Source organism: Protopterus annectens, chromosome 8.part0 (genome assembly GCF_019279795.1).
Source record: "Protopterus annectens isolate FY-2018-M chromosome 8.part0, PAN1.0, whole genome shotgun sequence".
NCBI classification, from domain to species: Eukaryota; Metazoa; Chordata; order Ceratodontiformes; family Protopteridae; genus Protopterus; species Protopterus annectens.
Window position 1 is genome coordinate 1,335,995,904 of NC_056741.1, and position 25,600 is coordinate 1,336,021,503.

The window sequence follows — 25,600 nt, forward strand, 5'->3', positions numbered from 1 at the left end:
AAAATGGAGTACGGATTAAAAGGAATTCTGATATGGCTGCTATGGTTATGTGGGAAGAAACTAAAGAAGCTACATGAAAGCAGCAAAGACCTTTAATAATAAATATGCAATCCTACCAGCTCAAAGAACTGATTCTGACTAAACAGTGGGAGGAGGACAAAGTACTAAAAGTTGGACAAAGCAGATTGCAGAAAATAATTACTTACTATACACCAGGCAGAACAGGAGTAAATTTATTCCAGCTATCAGGGATGTTGAGAAGAAGGTGTGAGATTCAAGTTACTGTAGCCAGAATATTTTTTCCTGGTGGGTCAAAGTCATTTTTTGATGGAGACGTGCTAAGGAAGAAATATAAATTTTGTCCAACAAAAAGTGTGCTACCAAAAAGAAAGGGATTCTGCTTCTAATTTCTCTGATAATAAATGCTCATAGAGAGACTATGCTAGTGAAACCTTTTTTCAATTTTCTAATGGAAAATGTTTGTGAGGCAGAAAAAAAGCACAGGAGTTGACTAGAAGAACCAGGAGTATATTGGAAATGAAACCGAGATTGGATTTGGGAGATGGTGATCAACAGGAAGAAAACCAGTAACTCAGAAATTAATGAATAAATGTGGGATTACAAAACATCAATTATGTTTGTGAAATATGACGGCACAAGAAAACATGGAAACATTGGACTTTGACTTTGTTAAACTTATAGGGGACTTCATAGCACATTCCCTACTTCATGTCATTAACATCTGGAAGAACATTAAGCAGAGGGGAAGAGGAAGAAAAGTGGTAACTGTAAGTAAAACAAATGTTTGTTCTTGATGGTATTTTTATAATAAATAGCAGATACTGCAGGCTAAAAAGTAAAGCTTTTTCAGTTATTTTGTGTGTAATAGGGATAGTAAAGTAAACAGGTGCCCCTGTTTTTCCTCCTCCTTTCTTTCTCCTTGTTCAGTTTTATGAAATGAGAAGAAAGCCTAGACAAAACAACATGATACAAGGAAAACTGAAATGCTTTTTCTTACTTTTGCATAGTGGAATGACTATGGCTTCATCTAGTAAGTTTTAAAGGGAAGCAAATAAATACAAGATCAATGAATATAATGAAAAGTCTTGGCAAATAGTTATTCACAGGGCAACATGACAATATGGTAGTGGAAGGCAACTGTGTGTCTGGTTCTCTTGTTTCCACTGAAACAGGTTGATAAGAGTAATAAAAACAAGACATTCTTTCAACGGCTAGGAGATGATGTCTTCGGTTTGTTTTTTGTTTGAAGGTTTTCTTTAAAACAAAAAGTCTTGTAAGATGTGACATAGGTTCGAATGGATATGACAAGAAATAACTGTATAAAAGATTAACCTACCAAACATTTGTGCATGCATTTAACACAAGAGCCAAAACTAGACATTTAAAAAAATCTGTTGTACATAACAGGTGGGAATAATAACTTATCATACCGACAACACTTTCATTATTATCTTTAAATGTAAATGGTCTCATAGATACATACAAAAAAAAAAAAAAAAAAAAAAAAAAAAAAAAGAGTAGTGAACTGTATTGAAAAATGCAGAGTGCAAATAGCTATCCCAGATAAGACACATTTGAAAAGAACTGAGCATGTGAATTTGATAAAGAAAGGATTTCAGGATGGTTAATCAGTGGAATGTCCAGGACAAAGGAAAAGGAGAGTACTTGTATTAATTGCGAGAGGAGCTCCAAAAGTGACAGAAGAGGGAGGGGGATAATAATGGTAGATTTGTCATATTAAGGGTCTCTACTAGCAAGGAAGGAGGATTATGGTAGCATGTATTTATATTCCACCTAATACTGCTATAATGCAGCTAAAGAAAATTCTGGGAGAAAATCAGTTTTCAGGAGGGAATATTACTTATAGGTGGGGTCTGAAGTTTGATTTGCAACAGTGAGGATATACTTGGGTGGCCTAGAAAGGAAAATATAACAAAAGAGGGTAGATTTTTGAAGAAATTGAAGAAAATATTTGGAAAGTAAAATGTGAATTCAGTAACAGGAGTTCTGACAGAATTTACATATTCCCCAACATACAAAAATTTGGCTAGGCAAGACAGAATTAGAAGTTATGTACTCACCATAACGTTCCATCTGAGTAGGTGACTTCATTCGGATGCAACCTGTGGGTATCGGATCCGATCTCGGATCCGAGCCGGCAATTCAAAAGCTTAGGCTCCGAGCTCCTAGCTCCTCCCTCTTACCCATAACCCCTTGCCAAGCCCTGACTGACCTCAGATTGAGTTTGCCTCAAATACTGACCACAGTATACTAAAACAGCATAAATACTCGCTCTATAAAGGTCAGGGGGATGGAGGGGGGGATGGTTGCATCCGAATGAAGTCACCTACTCAGATGGAACGTTATGGTGAGTACATAACTTCTAAATCTGAAGTAGGAAGACTTCATTCGTCTGCAACCTGTGGGACAGAGTCCCTAGCTACCTGAATCTTGGGCGGCCATCATGGAAGGATGTTCCGGAGCACCGCTGAGCCAAAGGATGCTCTTCCTCTAGAAACAACATCCACCTTGTAATGAGAAATAAAAGTATGAGGCGAGGCCCAAGTAGCTGCCGCAGATATCATCCAACGAAACACGGGACTTAAAGGCGGCTGACGAGAAACTGCCCTAGTAGAATGAGCCGTAACCCTCTGAGGAGCAGGTCTGCCTGAAGTGTCATATGCCTGCAATATGCAATTAGCAATCCATTTAGACAGAGTGACTTTAGACACTGCTTTACCCAGAGCAAATTTAGCAAAGGAGACGAACAGCTGATCTGATTTCCTGTGGCCAGCTGTCCTGTTAATATAAAACGTAATTGTCTATGAACATCCAATGAATGCAATTTGTATTCCCCTTTGTTTGAATACTTGGGAAAAAGACAGGCAAATTGATTGACTGGTTAATATTGGATTCAGAAGAGACCTTCGGAAGAAAAGATGGATTGGTCCTGAGGCACACCCTATCAGGGAAGAAAGAAAGGTAAGGCGGTTTGACACAAAGAGCCTGAAGCTCAGACACCCTTCTGGCTGAAGTGATAGCTACCAGAAAGACAGTCTTCCAGGAAAGGAATTTTAAATCAGCAGAAGCTGCAGGCTCAAGGGAGGAGCAGTAAGGGCCTGCAGGACTAAAGACAAATCCCAAGGCGGTACAACCTCCTTGACTGGAGGTCTTAATAAAAAAACTCCCTTGAGAAAGGATTTGCATAATTTCGCTGTCATAAGGGGAGCTGTGTCCTGTCCAATGTGATAATGCGATATAGCCGCCAATTGTACTTTAATCGTGGAAGAACTGGCCCCTTGATGAAAGAGGTCTGTTAGAAATTCTAGCACCGCAGAGATAGGTGCTGAAAATGGATCCACCGTTCTCTGCCCTGCCCATATAGAGAACCTCTTCCATTTACTCCGATAAACCTGTCTGGTAGAAGGTTTATGAGCAGCCACCAAAATTGCTTTGACCGGTGAAGAGATACCGGGAGTCCTAATTAAGGTTGGAATTGGAGCAGCCAAGCTGTCAACTTCAGGGTCCGCAGATTGGGAACTGGCATTCCCAGAGGGTGAGAGATGAGATCCAAATTGGATCCAGAATCCATGGTGGATTGATTTTGTGAGACCATACGAAGGGGAACCAAGGTTGTCGAGGCCAGAATGGGGCAATGAGAATCATTCTGCTCCCCAAACTGTTGGCTTTCTGCAGAAACCTCTGCATCAGAGGAAGTGGAGGGTAGGCATAAAGGAGACCGAGGCCAAGCATGCACCAGAGCATCCTCGAACTCCCCTGGTGGGGAAGTAGAGCGAAGAAATTGTCGCATTTGGCGCTTGAGGGAGAAGCAAAAGATCGCAACAGGGTTGCCCCAAACGGCAAAAATCTTCTTCGCTACTTGAAGGTTTAGGGACCACTCGTGTGGAGAAAGGATGGTGCGACTGAGCTTGTCCGCAAGGATGTTGGACTTTCCCGGAATGTGCGTTGCTATCAGAAAGCGTTTGGTGGAAATTGCCCATTCCCAGACTCTCATGGCCTCTCGACAAAGGGGATAAGACCTGGTTCCTCCCTGCTTGTTGATATACCAGACTACGGACATGTTGTCTGTCTGAATCGCAATAGTCCCTGTAGGAAGAACGTGGTGAAGTGCTTGCAACGCTAGGAGCACCGGCCTCATTTCCAGGACATTTATATGCAATGATGTCTCTGTGGGATTCCACGTGCCTTGGACAATCTTTCCCGCAGAATGCCCCCACCCGAGGCAAGAAGCGTCCGTGGTCACTGTGGCTCGGGAAATGCAGCGCAAAAGGGTCTTCCTGCTAGGGGCCCGGAGAAAGAAGCCACCACAGAAGGGAGTCCCTGCACGCCTGCTGACCGCAATCGGAGCGTTAGAGACGAACAAAGAGGAGACCACTGAACTTGAAGGGTCCATTGAAGAACCCGCATGTGTAAGCGGGCATGAATTAGAAGCAGGATAGCTGCCGCCATAGAACCTAGGGCCCTCAGGACCGAAGCTGCAGTTGGTGACGGTTGAAGGATTGCTGTCACATGACACCTCAGGCTGACGATACGGTCTGGGGTGAGGAAGGCTCGCATTGATCTGGTGTCTAGTCTTCCTCCTATGAAATCTATAATTTGAGTTGGATTCAGGAAAGATTTCTCCCAGTTGATCGTTATGCCCAGCCTTGGTGCTAGTTGAAGGAAGTAATCCCTGGCTGAGCACAGAAGATGCCTTGATGATGCAGTCAGGAGCCAGTCGTCCAGGTACGGAAAGACCTGTAATCCCTGGAGCCTCAGGTGGGCCGCTACCACCGCTAACACCTTGGTAAACACCCTGGCGGCTGAGGTGAGACCAAAGGGGAGGACCCTGAGTTGATAGTGACTGGCTCCCAGCCGGAAGCAAGAAACCTCCTGGATCGCCTGTCCATCCGAATGTGGTAGTACGCATCCTTGAGGTCTATGGAACACATCCAGTCGTTCTCCCTCAAAAGGGGGAGTATAGATTGCAGGGTGACCATCCGGAACTTTTGCTTGGTTACTGACAGGTTCAACAGGGAAAGGTCTAAAATTGGTCTTAAGTCCCCCGTCTTCTTTGGCACCAAAAAGAACCTGGAGTAAAACCCTAATCCGGCTTGATCTGGGGACGCGCTGGATGGCTCTTTTCTAGCAGCTGCTCGATTTCGAGCTGCCGCCTCCCTTTGGCCGGGTGGAACACCTGGGAGGGTGCGAGAATTGGGGAACTTGATTAGGGTATTGAATATCCTCTGGATATGAGTCAAGCACCCAACTGTCTGTTGTTATGGACTCCCAAGAAGTCAGGTGCATCGAACCGCCCCGACTGCCTCCAGAGACGGACAGCCGGGCAACCCTTCAGGGCTGCTGCGTGGGTCTCTCAGAGAAGGGTTCTCTGGACCCAAAATTGCCAGGAGCCCCTGCCTCTGGCACGACGACCTCCCGTCCTCCTCTGCCACGGAAGGACTGGTTATCCGGAGCAGGTTGGGACTGCTGCGACTTCGGAACCACATCTTCTTCTGTCCCTTTTGGTTCTTAGAGAAGGACCTCTGGGGAGCTGAGAAGCGGACTCCGACGGCAGACAGCGTCTTCCCGTCCTTTTCGCTCTGGACAAGTGTCTCGTGAACAGTCTTGCCAAATAAGGCAGAACCATCGAAAGGGGCATTCGCGAAGGTCGCCTTAAAGGGCTCAGCAAAATCACAATGGCGGAGCCAGGCCTGTCGCCTCATGACAAGGCCTGCTCCGCTGGCTCTAGCGGCTCCCTCAGTAGCATGAGACAGCAGCCGCATAGATGTATTGGATACAGATCTGAGAGTGGCCATTCGGGTGGAATAAACCTGCTTATCCTCACCCGAGATGGACTCCGGGGGAGATGCAGCGTACTCTTTAATCAGATCTCGCTGCATCCTAATGACGTGCCATGTAGTTCAGCGCTCTCAAGGAGAAGGTCGCTGAACTAAACACTCGCTTCCCAATTCGATCCATCGAACGGGACTCCTTGCCCGGAGGATGGACGGAGGGACTCTCCTGGGCCAATTCCCTCTTCGTGGCTGCAGCCATCATCATGGCATTTACTGGGGGACCCTTACTCCAGTGGGTGCGGTCTGATGGAGGAGAAAGAATGCGGTCCGGGCGTTTTGGGATAGGCTCAATGGTGTCCGGATCCTTCCACGCCCTGATAGATATAAGATCTACCAGGAGGTCAGCAGGAGGGGACACCCAAGAGGTAGAAGGGCCCGGCTCGAATGCCTCCAAGAACACAGACTCGTCCGAAGAAGCCTTGGGGGCAGACCACCCCCCCCTGATCCTTAACATCTCCATGATGTCTCCAAATGAGACGCCCTCAGGGGGTGACCTAGGGAGCCTTCCCTTCATCCAAGTCCGTGTCTTCAGTGACGGACTCAGGGGAGTCCATGTGCCTCCTCTTGCACTTGCGCCCGAGGTACTTCATCGGGGCTGTCCGAGGAGTACTCTTCAGCAGATGGATGTTCCAAGGGAACCACTTGGGACATCGAGGCGGGCTGTCCCTGGGACCGGCTGGTGGGGGCCTGGCCCAACTGCAATGGAGTGCGGGATGGAGCCGTGGCAGGGACCGGGGTCCGGATGTCCTCGACAGTGCCCTTTCCATAACGCTGAAAGCCGAGGGGAGCCAGCTACCCTAAGCCCCGAGAGCCGACCCCCACCCGGATCCGACGTACGGACCGGAGTCGGAGCCGAAACCGTCGGATCCGAGAGACCAGTGTGCTCCGACCTGGAAGGAGCCGAAGACACACCAGCTCCCTCGGATCCGAGGCTCGGCCCTCGGCTCCGAGAGGTCGGGTCCGGCACCAAGCACTCAAGGGATGGGACGGATCCGAGGTGCGCCGACCAATCGGATCCGACCCACCCCGGATCCAAATCTGCACGGCGCCGAAAGCTCCGAACCCGTGGTATGGGTCGGAGAAGGAGCTACGGGGTGAAAAAGGGGTCAAGCCCTCCCGGTTGGGGGCTAGGAGCACTCCCATTTGCATTTGGGCCTGGATGAATTTCCTCATCATCCGTCCATATCAGCTTCGCTCATCGAAAAGTCGATCTAGAGGAGGCCACCAAAGCGGACCTAGAGAACCGCCTCGGTGACCTCCTGGAAGGGCTAGCCTCCTCCTCCTCGGGTCCAGGAGAGAACCGAGGGAGTGGAGCCGAGGAGGAGGAAGGCTAGAAGGCACAGGGAAGCCCGCTTAGATGGAGGAGCCGAGCTGGAAGCTTCGCCTCCTCTTGTGGTGCTTCTCCCTGTGCCTCTCCTTCTGTCTCTCCCTACTAGAATCCTTCCTCCGGCATTTTTAAGGGAGGTTGAGTCCCAGCCGGAGGGGAGAACTCACAGCAACAAGTTGCTGACTGGAGAGCAGAGGCGAAGCAGTATCTGGGGTAAAAGACCTGCCAGCATTAACTTCGGCCTCCGTTCCCTTTACACCCGCGGGTCGAATCCTGCACAAATGTTATAACCAGAAGACAGGTGTTCAACCCCAAGATGCGACCGAGTGTGGCCATCTGCTGGGGACAGCTTATGGCCACACTCGTATTTCGAAAAGACAGCCTTAGGGGCTTCAGACATAACACCTAAGGCCTAAACACACACACACACAAACAAACTACGAAAACCCGAGAAAAATTAACTAAAGAGGGAGGGAAAGCCTTAACCACACACAACACTAACTATATTTGTAACAAAAAAGGAGAATTTAAACAATTTTCCTGTCAGAAAACTACTTATCTCAAAACCACGCCAGGAGCTCAAGAATTCCGTTGCTTCTTGAAAAGCGGCAAACGAAATCTGAGGTCAGTCAGGGCTTGGCAAGGGGTTATGGGTAAGAGGGAGGAGCTAGGAGCTCGGAGCCTAAGCTTTTGAATTGCCGGCTCGGATCCGAGATCGGATCCGATACCCACAGGTTGCAGACGAATGAAGTCTTCCTACTTCAGATATTATATTTCACAGGAGCATGTGCATTTAAAGTTCTGATACGCATCCGATAACTATTTCAGATTACGCCCCAATAATAACTTAATAAAAATGCAAGATAACGAAATAGAAATTTAGCAAAATGGCTCAGGTAAAGTAGAAAGGTTTGTTGTCAAGCTTAGGGAGCCTATAACAAAGAAAATAATCAGAGATCCAGTAGAGATATTAGAAATATTTCAGAAATGTTATGAAAGTCTGTATAAAGCAGAAATATGGGAAGAAAAAGTACAAATGGAACTGTTCATATAAGAAATAAATATGCCAAGGTTATAGGCAGATGAAGCTCAATTACCAACAGGATAGGAGGAGGAGAGAGAAAAATTTAAAAGACAGTCTCTAGGAATATAAGGTACTCTGGTGTAAGTTTGGAAGCTAGGCGGGAAGAAAGTGAAGATCTGGAAGGTTTTGTTTAACATGATTTTAAAATGTGAAAAAGCACCAACATCCTGGAAGAAAGTGGTGGTGACTGTAATACCTAAAGATGGTGAAGACTCATCAGATCCAGCTTCATATAGGTTCATTTCAATTATAAACCATGACTATAAAGTCTTTATGTTTATAATGGCTAAAAGAATGGCAAAGGTGATGCCAGCATTGACAGATATGGATCAATGTGGTTTTGTGGAAGGGAGTCAAACACTTGACAACACTAAGAGAATAACAATGATCCAGAGGGAAGCAGAATGCAAGAAAATGCAGCTGTTGTTGATGGGTCTTGATGCACAGAAAGCATTCAAAAGAGGGATTTTATTAGCAGGGCAATGCAAGCAATTGCATTCTGAAGGAGGTATGGGCCTCCTTGAAACTGATTACATGTATAGATCTGCAATCGTGGGACTGCACCCATATCTGCTGACCTCAAAAGACCCAAACATTCTGAAAGTTTTTTTAATAAAATCTAAGATGGCTTCCCTGCTTAGTCTAGCAGAAGCATACCAGCGTCAATTAAAAATGGAAATCAGTCCAGAAGTAGATAAAACATTCAGGCAGAAACTGAATGTGCCAAAAAACAAAAGAAAGAATATAAGAGGAAGGATCAGATGAGAAGGCATCAAATGCAGAAATGGTTAAAGACAGGCAAATTCACACCAAAAGATGAAAGGTTAATACTGGTGGCCCACGATAGTGGGCTACGTACATGTTGGTTTACAAAGTTCATTAAACATGTGGGAAAAACAGACAAATGTAGGTTTTATAAAACAGAATTGGAAACAGTCGCACACCTTGTTGATGGTTGTGACATACTAATGGCAGAAGGACTGTATACTGAAAGGCATAATAATGTGGCAAGACTATTGTACTGGGGATTGTGCAAACATTATGGTGTTGAAGTGGCTGACAAACACTGGAAACATGAGCCACAAAGCATCACAGAAAATGATGAAGTCTACATCTCAATGGATCACCCATTATCAACAGTTCAAAAGATAGATGTAAGAAAACCAGATATAGTGGTCCATAAAAAGAAGACAAAAGTAGCATTGATCATTAAAATTGCTACACCCAGTGACTCGAATGTCTTGCATACAGAGAGACAAAGTCATAAAATATCAGGATTTGCAGGGAGAAATGAGAGCAATGTGGATGAAAGATACCCAGACAGCTCCAACAGTAGTAGGAGCAATGGGTCTTATGAAAAACAATCTGCAATCATATTTAGATATGTTACCAATACATTCAACTCTGTACGAACTGCAGGAGTCGTCATTACTGGGCACATTGCGGGAGCTGCAAAGAACACTTCTGGCTGACATCCGAGATTAAAACAATACTAACTTCATGAACTTTAATCGTACTTTCACTTAGGAATGGAGTCCATTCCTGTCATGGTATTAGAAACCCAAAACACTTGAAGAAATTAAAAAAAGAGAAAATATTCTATTCACAAAGTAGTAGAAAGTATTCTAAGAACTAAGCCAACACAGGAATGGAGAAAGGAGTTTCTGCCAATACGGATGCCTGCAATTAGGGGTACAGAGAACAGGCAAGAGAGGGCTGGAACTTACTGGAGAAAACTGGCAAAGGAACCAAGGTATTAGGAGCAAATGGTTAGAAAAGGTAACAGCATGGGAAAAGGCCAATAATTTACTTGGACTGCAAATTAGAGATTGCCTTCCCTATTATGGATTGATATTAGAGTATAGACAAAGAGAAAAAATAGGGGGATCCTAAGTGAATGTCCAGCACTGGTGAATTTTTTAGTAAAATCTAGAAGAAAAGTTGCTGTTAAAAAAAAAGATAATCTGTAGGGCACATGAAATACTGCATGATAACTATAGAAATCTATCTGATGAGGTTAGAAGGGATTTGGAAGAGAGACTGGATAAGCAATTCACAAAGAAACAATGGGAGGATATACATATGGCTCCCAAATATGCAACAAAGTCTAGAAAATTTGGGATATTTGCTTGGAAGTGTTTGCATAGGTATTTATACACCCCAAGGAGACTCAAGAATTTTTCCTCAGGCAGACTGCAAATGTTGGAGGTGTGATGGGGAAGAAAGAGGTAACTGTGAAAATATTTTTTTAGTGTGTAATGATTTGGCAGACTTCAAAAATTCCCTGCAGACTACTCTGTCAGAAATAATTGGTGACAAACTGGTGTAACTAAGGAAAGGATTTTTTGAGCTGTGATACAAAATCCGAATTGCCTAGACATAATAAAGCCTTGCAGAGTTTAACTCTGGTGGCTGCCAAAAAAAGCAATTACTAGGAAATGCAAAAAAAAGTCTAAACCGGCTGTACTAGAAGTAATGAATGTAGTAACAAAGTTAAAAGAACAGGAAGTGGGATCTTTAGAAAAGGGGTAGGAACAAATTACATGGGAAAAAATGGGAAGTGAGGGAACAATACATGCAGAATAATATTCTGAAGGAGAGAAGGCAGGAATTGTGTGAGGTATGTAATGTTGTACTGAAAATGACTGCAGAGATAAGTGATGTATAATGTTTGCAACTAAAAATATGTCAATATGGCTTGTTTTCATTTATATAAATGTATGACTGCCTCTGTCATAAGTAGTAACTCAAAGATGTTTCTTCTTTAAAAGTAGGACCTTGCAAAAGCAGTCAATCATCATCAGGCTATGATCCTGTCCTATCACCAGGAGCCAATATTAGGAACCACCTAGGATCCTTAAGGGACAGCCTAAGCTACTATGGGCCTCCAAGAGGTGTAAGGAACCTGCAGCCCAAATAAAGTGGGTACCAAAGTGGACTTTCAGGAAACCATCAAGCCCAGCTAGATCCATTAGGCAAAAACAGCGGTGAGGAGAAAGAGTTGGAGTAACATGCAAAGCATCACCAATTAGAGGCAGTCTACAGACCTGAAATAATGGCACTCAGTTCTGTAATACCGCTGGCACATGGATGTTTATCAAGATAGTACAAAAAGGCAGAGCCTAAGGATGCAGGACTTTATGAAGCATTTAATCAGTTGAACTCTCTAGAGGATGCAGCATGACAGTCCACCTTGGAGTCAGCATGGATTATATTACATTTGTGATTTTAAATTCATCTTAAATTTGTACCAAGCATGCCACTGCCTTTTTATATCAACATAAAATCTTTCTGTACATATTCAAAATGCATTTTAATAACTGTAGCTTTTTAGTTTTTAGTATCATTTTAATATCTTGAGCTATCCATATACCTGTCTAGTTTCTACAATTGTCTATCAAATCTGGAACACTTGATAATACTGTTGGATGTATGACATGCCTTTTGGGACGGTTCTTGCTGCACTCCTGCTTTTCTTGGAGAGACAGCCACAGTTTCATAGTCCCCTTCTGAGCTTTTCTTAACTACAGCACTTCTTGTGCTGTTTTTTTTTTTTCAGCAACAGTATTGGTTGCATCAGTTTTAGTTGTGCATCCTCTACATACTTCAGTGTTATTTGTAGTGAACAAATTTCTGTAATTCTATACATCTTTTAGACTTCGCCACCAAAAGCACAGGATCTTAGGATGCCTGATCAATTAATTACTTCATCTTCGGAAAACATTCCCATGATTTTTTTCCAACTTGCTGAACTAGTGATCCCTTGTAATATGTATCACAGTAGCATTTCTTCCTCTCTTAATTTTTCTCTAATATTTCCTTTACTTTGTACTGATTTTCATGCATTTGTTGTATAGCTAACATAATTTGTTTTATCAGCCTTCTGCATATTAATAATGCAATATTTCGCATGAGACTTTTCAATGCATACATCTCTTTACATGTTCACCGATTGTGAAAAGTCTGAGAAATATATCTTAACTTGCCTGAACGTCTGTTGATTCATAAATCATCTGAATTCTTGATTCTTGCACTGCAAGCCATTGCCAGATACATCATCAGATGTTCCTGTCGCTAAAACATAACACTTTTAACACAGAAATCCCACTTGCAATTGGGTCTGCCGGTTTAATTTTTTCAAGGTACTTGAAATAATCAACCCATATAAGATGCACAGCTTCTTTGAAATAAAATACATCTGAGGCCATTCAGCTTCATGGTCTTACAGGAACTGGCTATGCTAGGAACTTCACTTTCAGCAAGTTGTTATGGCATGCACTGCATACTGCACAACTCTGCAATACGTGTTCTATGCGAGTCAACATTCCGGACCAATACATTTTATCTCCTGCTCTCTCTTGGCACTTTTCCAGATGTAATTTATGTATCCTCTCAAGCATCAGTCTAATCAGTTGACTGGAAGATTTTATTTTGTTGGCTTTGAAAATTAAACATTCCGTACAACTTTTGACCATTCACTGCAGAGCAAAGATGACTGAATTTCTCTTTTTGCAGATAATTTTTTGCCTGGACCATCTTCTCAGTGTAATGTTTTTCAGCCACTCCACTTTTAACTCAGTCCTAGTACATCTATGGAATTAACCAAATATGTGAAAAACAAACAACTAAACTAAAAAACAAATACAAAAGAAGCAGTAGTACCGCAACAACATTTAACGTCCACAGATAAGCGTTTTCATCCATGTAAAATTAAAGAAGTCCATTTTAATTTTACATGGACAAAAGCACTTATCTGTGGGCATTAAACATTGTTGCGGTACTACTGCTTCTTTTGTGTTTGTTTTTTAGTTTAGTTGTTACATCTATGGAATTATACTTTTTATTTTGTCACTGGAAGCTGGATATTTACCCAAAACAACTCTTCATTAGATGCTCAGAGATGATTTTTCTCTCTGCTTGCCAGTACTGACTTCAGTGACCTCCATGGATTGCCACAAATTGTTCCACCTCTTAGTTCCCCCAAATCTGGCATTGCCCTGGTGTAACACATGCTGGGATTGTCTCACTATTTGAGGAGGCCCCCTTCTCAAGGGGTGCCATAATCCACACATGCAGGTTCTTCTGGGAAGCAAAGTGCCAATCACCAAGACTGGAAAAGGATTTGACCAAGCAGTTGTTACATTTAGCATACAGGATTTTCTACAGCACAAAGTCTCCTCCCTTTACATGCTTTTGTCATTGCTGAGCTGGTGAGACAAGAGGGAGTGAGACTTGAGCACATCTCCAACGTGGGCCTGAATGGCAGTCATACTTTCTCTGTCTTCCTTCCCACTATTCTAGTGGGATCTCTCTGAACTTCTGCCTTTGCTGTCAAGCGAGAGAGCTGCAAACTGAACTCAAGTCACCTAGGTCACTGTTCAGGCTTTATCCCTCAATGTCACTAGTTGGCTACAGATTAAGAATTTCTGCACCATGATTCTTGACAAAGGATTATGCCTTGCTGCAGGGCCAACAATATGCTGCAAGTGGGCTAGAAATTCTCTCCCACCCACAGGACAAATCTGAGATGCATAGGTGGGAGCCTTACAGAAGGGAAAAATGAATTCTCCTCCCTCAGAACCATAAACAAACAGGAGGATGGAAGGAAGGAATGCATACTGCAGCAGGGAAATTATTCAAATATTCATGGCTATAATAAACATGCTTACATGACTGTATTATGCTCACTGTAAGAGTCCCTGTTTCAGAATGGCTTCATCACATACAGGAAAGTAGTAATATAAAATTTAACCCTAACCAAATACTTAGGGTGTAGGGGTACTTAAGCCCTGTAGGAATTCAGTAGCAAAGTCTGACTGGCATCTGGAGAAGATGTTAGCTGGCCCTACCTAGAAAACGTATGACTAGAGGTCCACATGTCAGCCTTACAAATGTTTTCTGTTGAGATGTTCCTGAAAAAATGTTTGCAGTGATAGCTGCTGTCCTTGTGGTGTGTACTCTAATCTGTCTTGTAACAATTTACTGTGGTGGTCATTACAAAAGGCAATGCAATCTACCAGCCATATGGACAAGGACATATTCAAAATAAGATTTATCTTGTTTATTAGCATGAAAACTGAAAGGAGTCACTGTTTAAAATCCTTAGTCCTGTCCATACATATTGAACGTATCAAGTCCCCCCTTCAAATCCGTGCAGTGGGACTGTAAATAAAACTGGTGCCTGGACGGTCTTTAAGTACTACCTCTGATACCACTTTAAGTATAACAGAGGGACTGGTCCTAACAGCTATCATTAACCTTGTGAAAGTGTGAAAGACCAGGCAAGGTGCTCTACACAGAAGGGTTTGGAATTCTGATTTTGTTTTTTCTGGCTGAGATGATGGCTACTAAAACAACTTTCAAAGCAACAGAGTTCAAAGCTGTAGAAACAGTTTAATCAAAAGAGGTCAGAGTCAGCTCTTCTAAGAGAAACATTGGATCTCAAGGAGAAGAGGAGGGGGGAGGTTTCTTTGGTGACCTCAAATATAAGATTCCCCTTAAAATTTGCTTCACACAATGTACAGTAGGACCAGAGGCAGTTCTAATGGTATACATGGTAAAACAGAAACACATGTATCTTTATAGATGCACAGGAAATTCTCATCTCAAAAAGATTAGAAAGGGAGAATGAGGTTTGCAAGATATTAATAGATTTACACCAGGATGAAAATGTGTCCACCTACAAAGGAAAAATTTCCTAACCATTGGATTACTACTACTAGACTACTAGAAGAAACCAGTTGTACTGTGGGATCAGTGTTCTTTCATGCAGCAAAGCGTGAGTGCTTTAGGTTTGGGTGTGCATGGGCCCCTGTTGCTGGGATAGAAAATTGCAAGATAAGGAGAAGACCCTGGGACCTCTGCTGCTCAACTCCTTGAGCAAGAAGAACCAGAATTATTTTGGCCATAGTATGGCAACCAGGCTCAAGCTGGCTTTGTCCTGTTGTCACCTTCCTCACACATAGGAAAATTAAGACTGTGTGCATGCATGCGTGTCTGCGGTGGTGGCAGGTAAAAATATAGGCAGTATCTAATCCAGCAGATACAAAAAATGTGTCTAAGAAGGGTATCCTGCACAGGTACTTACAGACAAATTTTGGAATATGACAATTTAATGGTGAGGCATGAGGTCGAGATCTAGTGTCAAAGTGTATGATCATTTTGTGGATGACTTATAAATTCAGCCTGCACTCATGAGGACTAAAGGTAGACTTTTTTTTAGCCCCCCTGCTTGATCCTATGGTGTCTAAACAAAGACCCATGTCCATTGTCAGATCTACCAGGTTCTTTTTTTTTTCCCCTGGACTTCTGTAATGGAAGTTGGGGGTGGTGTGGAACCTAAGAGCATCCTGTGGATATTACCATCACCTTTAGCTGGGGGGGGTTATTACTTAATGATCTACCCCATCACTCCCCCCTTCTGATTCCATGGCTGCATCCAATAGATGGGAAGGCAATGGGGATGCAAAGTGCATTACCCTGCCTCAGCAGCAACTCAGCCACGTCCATTACCCTTCTCTTCCTTGGACTACACCCCTTCACAGCAACATCCCTATTCTTTAGCAGACATCAGCATTGGGAATACCCATGTAACTGTCAGCCCTTCCCAGCCAGCATCTCAGAATCTGAGCTGCTAATTGAACCTGGGTCACTTAGGCCATACTCAGAGCTTTATCTATCTAAGTCATGGCACAGTCATAGGACTGAGGATAGATTCAATGAGATGATGTGCACTGCAAGAACTGAAGGAATACAGCTGTAACACAGCATGATGCTGCCACTTGATATAGAATCCAACACTGCTAGACTGCATAATAAGTAACACATGCAGATACCTTATATATGGTTTATTGTGATTAATCTGAGGATACCTGGTTATAAGGTTTGCTTGAAGAGCTAGAGTACATAAATAATGGGTAGCATATTTTTGATAATGATGTGTCTGCATTTGTCTCTCTTGTTCAAATACTTTGAACCCTCAGGAGAGCCTGCGTACACAAACCCATGCCTGATCAAAGGCAACTTTTTTCAAGGTCTGATACTCTTTAAATATATATTGCGCACACACACAAACACGCACACAGGTGTAATTCAAGTAGTCTTATCTATCACTACCTAATCACAAGTGGTTGAAAAAAGTGATCTAATTACAGTTGATGCAATGACATCCTTCAGTACATTTCACCAGTTTTAACTCTGATAATAAGGACAATGTACGATTTTTTTGATAACTGGTAAGTGTTTTCCTAGAGATTTATAATATTGCAGTTTTATTCCTAACATTGCGCTTCATTGTGCAAGATGATTGTGTAATTCTGGTGTTTTTCCATTTCTCTCACTGGAATGTCACCATGCAGTTGTTATATATCAGTTAAGGGGTGTGGTGTACAAAGTTTTTTCCTTTCTCCCATTGTAGTGTCACCATGCAGTTGTTATATGTCACTTAGGGGATGTGGTGGACAAAGCACCCCACATGGAGGTTGCAGGGAGTCTTGCCACCCACTGAAAAAAAACTTTTTTTCCCTGTTTATTGTTTAAGTTATGTTAGTGTAGATGAAGTGCGTTTGTACAATTCTGTTGAATCATTTCTGTTTAGATATTCTGTCTTTCAGATGAAATGACATGCATCCACCCACATATACATACACACACCTGCATACATGCACACAAAACTACATGAACAAACACATTGGATAGTTTACTAGAAATCCTGTACTTCTAGTTATCTGCTCCATAGACTTGCGTGCATTGTTCTACCTTACGATCTGTAAATGAGAAATTCTGCTTGGTGCACTTATGAATCAATACTAAAGAAATATAAATATCCAGCCTTCATTCAGAATACAAATTATTCCCATAATGTCGATACATCAGGTACTTAGTTCAATTTATGAATTTTAAAGTATTAAATGTAGTGATCACTTTCAGAGTAGGTACTTACTGAATCTAATTCATTTAGCTTTCTGGACAGCCTTTCAGCCATGTCATGCAACTCCTGTTCGGACAGTTTATTTCTCATACTTCGACGAGACAGAGGCTCGGTTATAATTGATGTGGATGGATCTGTTTGATATCTACTCTCACTAGGGAAAGAAAAATAAAACCAGTTAATATGAGAATGCATAAACTACTTCAGGGTGCCTGATTATTAAAGCATAAATGAAAAATAATATTTATAATGACTTCTCTTAGAAGTCCAGGGGTAAATCAATTAAACTTACACAGTCCAAACTCTCAAATGCAGCTTCAAGGAATCTGGAATCATTCAAGAATTAGAATACAATTCAGTTAAATATCTCCATTTTTCATCTGAATAATTTAATCTCCCTGATCACCAATGTATTAGACATTGTGAGGCTATTATCCTCTGTGAGGAATGTGAATGTACCTCCAAGTGCAGTAAATGAAGCTGCACAGTATCTGTTATACTGAAGGTTTTGGCACAAAGTTATGAAAACTCTTCGCCTCATGACTAATCTACTTGCACTCCATAGGCCCACTCATTCCAGGACAGGACAGGCGATGGGCATTCTTAGGCTAGCTGAGAGCCCTACAGCTCACTTGCTCATGCCTGGGAATTCCAACTGGCTCTCTACTCCCTGACAAAAGTCAGGTGGTAGACAAAGGACAAGCTTCCTTGTCCTGTGGAGTGGCCTATACTGTCCTCTTGGGAGAACACCCCAGCAGCTCTTTTAAACTCTACTATTGCTGTCTCATGAAAAGTTTGCCTTGGCATGTTCATTTCTCCTCAGGTTATGAGTGTGAATGCACTCAGAAAGTATAGGCTTGGGCTCCACTGGGTTGAAAAGCTACTGCTCTTGCTGGGTGTCAGGTAACTGCTCACTTCCATCATCCTCAACTTCTACAGGTACTTGTGCTGTTAATCGATACTAGGTCACCTGCACAGCAGTCAAGAGCTTTAGCCCTCTAAGACTTGGAGTTGGCTCCAAAATTATTAAAATAGTTTTAAGAATTACAAGTTGTAAGCTGTCTTTTGCAAAGAACATTTGATCATTATCTTGCATCCTTGCTGTGGGACAGAAAACCTGTGTCCTCATAGCATGTAAACCATTTTTCCACATCCAGCTACCTCTCCTCCTGTAATCTAAGGCCTATCCAAGTCTATATCAGTTTAAGTGGTTGTGCTAGCCCCTGCAATGAAAAAATTCTGTGTGCAAACATGCTGTCTCCAAGATTCCCATTGTGCCAAGGCTGGTCCCCCTATCTAAACAGACCAGAATGAAGAGAAAGAATCTGTAACAGTCATCCTTTTTGCTGCACTCTATGTGCCCTTTCATGAGAGACTGGCATATCAACTGTAATACTTCAGTCTTACAAGCAATATCTATGCTGCCACAAACTCTGTAGTGCCATCAATCTAGGCTAATAGAACAGACTTGCATAAGAATAGGATTTGTTTTTGACAAGATGGTCCGACTGGACCCAATACAGCAGTAAAAAAAATCACAGCTATGACAACAGCTGTACAAAAATAACTTGCTAATAATTCAATTTAAAAACTCAATTTGTAAAGTTAAAAATACAACAGGAAAAACTGGCAAGCAAAAGGATACTCCTGAAAAAAAAAGTTTAGCATTAAAGAGACTAGCATCATACCATGGAATAAAGCACACAAACTAAGATTTTGAATAAGCATACAGACATAGATAGAACCTGTACAAGAATAAAATACATCTGTAACAAATTAAGCTCAAGTTAAAAATGCCGCCACTTGCTTTCAAACAATAGCATAACTACTGGTTACTTTTCTTAAGGAATGGCACTAAATTAAACCTACAGTTTAAAGGACAAAAGTTGCATACAACCTTATTAGGTATACTGATTACCATTCCATTAGGAAATTGTCATTATAACCACCCATAAGGGCAGTGTTTAGTTTGCACAGTACTGAAAAGATGAATTTATGCTACTGCCACAAAATCAATTAATTTTCTCTGCCACCTAGCACATTATGCTAACCATCATACACATTAATAATTAAAATTCTTAGCTTTAAAGTGCTTGTTTTTCACTATTTCTGTTGCTTCTGTGTTTTCACTTTATCATCCAGTAGCAGTTCCTGTGACTTTCTGTTATTGTTCTTATGCTATTCTTATCGTACTGCCTTACGGCCCAAGATGTAGCTGAAAAGAGTCCTGCACTAGCCCAACTGTCTGGTCTTCAAACAAAAATGAAGGTACATGAAGATTGTGCAAATGGAAATATTTTGGTAAACACACAGGATTTAAGGGATCTCTTAAAACAGACTACAGGGGGCTCATCTACAACTGATGGGACAGTACATTCGAGAGGCAGGGGCCTGATGGATAAAGAAGAGTGACTGGAGATTTGAAATCACATGTGGTAACCACAAGCAGCACACCATCACCTGAGCTCCTCTGAAGGGATTAGCAGTTCCTTTAAATAAGTTGAACCCCTTTCAAGTGAGGTTAAATTTGTTTCACTAAATTCTCCTCAGGAATGGTGGACAGCACAGACCCTGCAAAACTGGTCTTGTATGACTGCACCTCAAAATACCAATTCTCAGACTAGTTATGGAGTCCTGCACCAAATGATGCTATACGATATCTGTATGAGGAATCTCTACATGAAGACTTACGTAATAATCTGGTAAAAAGGAGATCAAGACATGCACTATAACTGGAAAAGGCTCTGATGGCAAACAGTATTTCATCTAAATGATGTTTCTGAGATGGCAACGATGCTTTCACCATAGTCAACAGATGGTCCTTAAGTGTGTTAGGTGATCACAAAACATCTCACCAAGGTTCTAAACCTGAGCCATAAACTCAAAACAAATGCTGCTACATAAAATAATCAAGCTAATACAAGGAATGAATTGCATGTATGATCAAAGCCTCTATCATGACTGATCTATACACTGTCATCCATTGTAAAAACAAAATGTGAATATGGAATTTATAAAGCAAGTCAGGAACTAAGGTACTGCACAGTAATATATTACCTTTACTGTGAGGTACAGGGATCTCAAAATTGGTGCACTAAAAGTCATCTCCGTGGCAAAGAATGAGAAAGCCTTGACTATGCCACGGTGATCAGAATCTGATTAGCAGTTCGGGTTGATGTAGGGGTTGGCCAGGGTTGATGGGGGTGAGTTGCTGACACTGCTAGTTGCCTATCCTGGGGGAAAGAAGAAGCTGTCCGAACTTGTATTGCCATTACTGTATTTTGGATTATGCAGCCAGTGGGAAACTGGTATGTGGAGGCATGCTTCCCCTTATGTGGCAACAACTATTGGCTCAGAGAAGCCACTGATCGGGGTGTTCCCAAAGTTAGAAAGTAAGCTACACCCATGACAAGCAAGCTGGCTCATTACCTATAACATAATTCTCACTGGAGAATGGAGGGCTGAGAAATATGGGCTGTAGGGTTCTTACTTAGCCTGATAGCACCCAGTTCTTGTACTGCCAGAACAAATGGTCCAACTGGATGAAGGTAGAAAAACTAATGGGCAAGGTTGGGGGGGGGCAAAAATAAAGGAAAGAATTAGGATACCAAATAGAAGAGGTACGGGAGGTGCAAAAATGCTTTAATAGGATTATACCAAGTTTCAAATTTTACTGTTATATCCTTGGTGACTGTACTTTCATATTTACAGAACTTTCAGTTACAGTTCACTTACTTCTATTAAGGAACCTAATGTCATCCCAGAGTTGTTTATTTTTCTACTAAAATTTCATTTACAGAAAATTTAATAGCTACAAACTCTTCAGTACATTTCAGTTTGCATATTTATTTTTTCCTGCCACAGAAAATTAAGGTCCCACTTTTTTCTTATTCAAATCTTCCACTGTTACTATAAACAAAATTTGACTTGGTCTATATGACACACACGAGAACACACTTTCAATAATTTTCACCGTTAGGTCATGGATTACATCTTTACATCCAAAGTGCAAGTATGGCAAGGATTCAGAAAATGCAATATATTGGGCAAAACTTCATGGTGAACTGTGTTGTACAGGGTGGAGCTGATTGAGCGACACAAGTAGAACCACTGCACAACAACCAGTTCCTATGACTCTAATAATAAATCTGCTATTCAAACCTTGCTCGACCTCTGCTGACAATCTTCCCGCTGAATACCTAAAACTGGTAGCAGAGGTCATAGCCTACCCAATCAGTAGATCCCACTGCCAAATCAACTATTCCAAAAATGTCTCACATCATCCCTCTGCACAAGGTTGGTAATTCCACATACACAACAAATGTTCTTCCAACAGCCATCTTGCCCCCCCCCCCCCCCAAAAAAAAAATCCTAGAAAAAAATTCATCCAACAACAAATTCTGCAGCACCTCATACAAAACAGGCTGATCATCAACACCCAGCATGGCATCCAGTCAGCCCAAAGCACATCTACTGCCCTATTATCCTTCACAGATACTGTCAACAAAGCAAGAGACTTGGGTAAACTTTTATCTGCAACATTTCTTAACCTATCAAAAGGTATTTGACATGGTCTCTCATTCTGTACTTCTCAACCAACTTTTTGCCCTTGGTCTATCTCCCTCAATTCAATGGTCCTTTAGCTACCTGACAAACAGAAAGCAATCTGTCAAGTGGCAAAATGCCATCTTACCTTGTCTTCTCACTCACTTCTAGAGGTGTACCTCAAGGGTCCATTTATTGGTCCTATACTGTAACATCTTTATTAATAACCATACATACCTCATCCTGTCATAGAACACTTGTTCAATATGTAGATGATTCAACTATCATCTGCTCCTCAACCACCCTAATACTAAACAGGTATTCACCTCCACTGGAACCTGGCTTTACCAAAACTCAAATCTTATTTAACCCTAACAAAACCAAGATTCCTCCCCCTTTACTCAAAAATCCTTCTCTCTTGATAAAATAGTATTCAAGATGTACTATATAAACACCAAAATCAAAATGGTCCACCACACCTAATTACTGCGTATAATTATTAATGAACATCTTAAGTTACCTCTACATCAAAAATAATATTAAGAAAACCCACTAGAAACTTGGCATGCTATACAGGAGCAAAATTTCTGAATACCACTACTAAAGTTTCCCTCCCCAAATCCTACCTTTTGCCATCTCTACTTTATGGGGCCCAAATCTTAACCAATTTACAGTCTTCCCTAAAAAGTAAGCTTGAAAAATGTTACAACAAAATCCCTAAAATTACCACTAGTGCAAATCCCTTTACTCACCACTGTAAAACATTATAATCCCTCGAACGTCTTGAACTCCCTAACCATCTTTTAAGAAATTGCACATAATATTATCTACAAACTATCAACCTGTCCAGCTGTTAAGTCAATTACTCAACCTCTACACCCTAAACAGATCTCTCAGACCAGATGATAAAGAGCTTTTCACCATCTTTAAACTCACCAGATCCTCTGGCCAAAGGCATTCATTCTTACTCTGTTGCAAAAGTTTGGAACTCCCTACATTAACTATTAGAACCATCGCTAATCTATCTTCTTTCAAATTTTCTTTGAAAGAATATCCAAGTAAAAACTGGATCTGTTCCTGCTCCATTCCAGGATGAACTACTATCTTCATTCTTATACATCTCCTTCTAACTTCCCTCTCTTCTTCATTATAATCTTTTACTAGCTTCTATGTTACCCTTTCCATACTCTTCCAGTAAAGGTCATATGCATACCTGCTTTTGCACCTATTCTCATATTCAGCTTCTTATAGAATTTCCTCATACCTTTCTCATTCCTTCTTCTCACTCTTTTTCTTTTTTGTTTCTTCTTCTTCTCACCCCTGACTTTATATCCTGCTTTGCCTTAACACTACTTTATATTTTATTTTAAACTGTTTCGGCTGTTATATTTCTATACATATCTAAACTATTCACTGTATTATTCAACCTTGCAAAAATGTTCAGATGATCATATACTGCATATTTTTCCAAATAATATACTGTTAGAAACTCATATGCCAGTCTCATCTTAGTCCTGTTACATTATGATATTTTAATGTTTTAATTTCATGTTAAATGTTATGATTTTTTTCTTATGTTAAATTTGTAAACCATGCTAATTGTGTAGCTTTTCTCCCCAGACCTCCACTGAAAAGGTAACTTTTGGGCCCAGTCAGACTTTCCTAGCAAATAAAAGGCAAATAAATAAAATAAAGCCCAGTCATTTACACCAGACTCTGGTCTTCACCAGGAAAAAGGATCCTCGGCTCCGACTCGGCAATTCTCTAGCTCAAAATCTTCTGGTTGGCTCGTGGCAAGGGGATATCCCACAATGCACTGCTAACTTATCCCAGATCTTGTTTGCTGCAAACAGTAAATATACAGAGACAAAGAACAAACCATGTAGAAAGGTCTCAACATAGAGGTAAGGCAAGAGTCACAATACCCCCAGGTTCTCAAGAAGGGGGCAAGAGGGAAGGTTCGTAAGAATGAAGGGCGAGATGGACTACAAACATCGAATGTCATGGTGAGTACATAACTTCTTTATGTTCTGTAGTCCTATCTCACCTTCATTCTTACTCTTGGGACAGCATCCCTAGCACCTTTATGTTGGGTGGCGCACTGGAAAATGCTCCTGAGCACTGTGGAACCAAAGGAAGACCTGTACCTGAAAGCAACGTCCAATTTGTAGTGAGTTATGAATGTATGAGGTGAAGCCCATGTTGCTGCTGCACAAATGTTATCTATTGGAATCTTTGCTTGAAAGGCTACCAAAGTAGAAACAAATCTGGTAGAGTGAGCTTTCACCTTGAAGGGAAGATCTTTGTCACTGGATGTATAAATAAATGAAATGCAGCTCGAAATCCAAAAAGACAATGTGGTTTAGGAGACTGGTAGACCTTTCCTTGCATCTGAAAAGGAAATAAACAATTGGTCTGACCTACTGAAATTCTTAGTTCTATCGAAATAAAATTGCAATTGCCTATGAACGTCAAGCTGATGAAATTTGTACTCTGTCTTGTCAGAAAAATTAGGGAAGAAAACAGGTAATTCAATGGATTGATTAACATTGGCCTGCAAAGAGACCTTAGAAACAAATGAAGGGTTGGGTCCGTAAGGAAACCCTATCTCTGTGAAACACCAAATAAGGGGGCTTAATAGAGAGAGCCTGCAGTTCTGAGACCCTCCTTGCAGATGTAATGGCCACTAAAAATATGGTTTTCCATGATAAGAACTTGAGGGAACAAATTGCTGAAGGTTCAAAAGGACTCAAAGTAAGTTTTTAGAGTACAACATTCAAATCCTAGGGTGCCACAGGATCCATGACTGAGGGCGTAATAATGTGGCTCCTTTAAGGAAAGCTCTACACAGTCTATGCGCCATAAGGTTAGTATCATTAGCCAAATGAAAGGTAGAAATAGCTGCCAACTGAACTTTAATAGTGGCAGCTGCTGAGCCTTGATGGAACAACTGATTAAGAATCTCCAAAATGGCAGAGATGAGAGCAGTATAGGGATCGAGGTTTCTCTCACGGGCCCAAAAGGAAAACCTTTTCCACTTACGTAAGTCTTTCTAGTTGAAGGTTTGTGAGAAGATGTCAGAATATGTACATCAGGGGAAAAGTCATGAAGCCTGATTAGAGATGGAATTGGAGCAGCCAAGCTGTCAAATTGAGGGTGTGGAGAGGGGGATGGAACACCCCTGACATGTGTGCCAATAAATAAGTCACTGGGACCAGAGTCCAAGGTCCGTCCATTAGATGAGGTCTGAGGAAGGGGAATCAAATCTGACGAGGCCAGTAAGGAGCAATGAGGATAATTTTGCTTCCCAAGGAACTTGCTTTCTGAATTACCTTCGATATCAGGGGAAAAGGTGGGAATGCATAGAGAAGTCCCGAGGGCCAATCATGATAGAGTGCATCTCTGAGTGCCTCCCCCTTCGGGGGGATCAATGTGAAGTAGCTGCTGCATTTGGCATTCAGAGGGGTGGCAAAAAAATCGCAGCAAGGCTGACCCCATCTGCGAAAAATCTGTTCTGCAATGTGTGGATTCAGAGACCACTCGTGAGGCATCAGAATAGCCCTGCTGAGCCTGTCGGCCATCATGTTGGTTTTCCCCTGGAATGTGCATTGCGATCAGCAAATGTTGGGAAGACACAGCCCACTCCCACACTCGAAGGGCCTCTCTGCAAAGGGTATAAGATCTTATAAAGGGTATAAGATCTGGTCCCTCCTTGTTTGTTTATGTACCATACCAACGACATATTGCCCGAGTGGATCGCAGTAATCCCTAGAGGGAGAAAGCTGTGAAGTGCTTGCAATATACAAATGAGCCTTGTTTTCCTGCCATGTGCCTTGGAC

The 25,600-nt window shown here is 41.9% G+C and overlaps 1 protein-coding gene across 1 annotated transcript in view; it reads right to left on the bottom strand.

Annotated features, from left to right (window-relative positions):
* The window catches only part of CEP95 (centrosomal protein 95), a 1,662,476-nt gene that overhangs the window by 978,986 nt on the left and 657,890 nt on the right, over positions 1–25,600 (bottom strand). Inside the window, exon 11 of the mRNA XM_044080881.1 lies at positions 17,229–17,370. Within this exon, the coding sequence (XP_043936816.1) occupies positions 17,229–17,370 (142 nt within the window). The remainder of the gene's footprint in view (positions 1–17,228; positions 17,371–25,600) is intronic.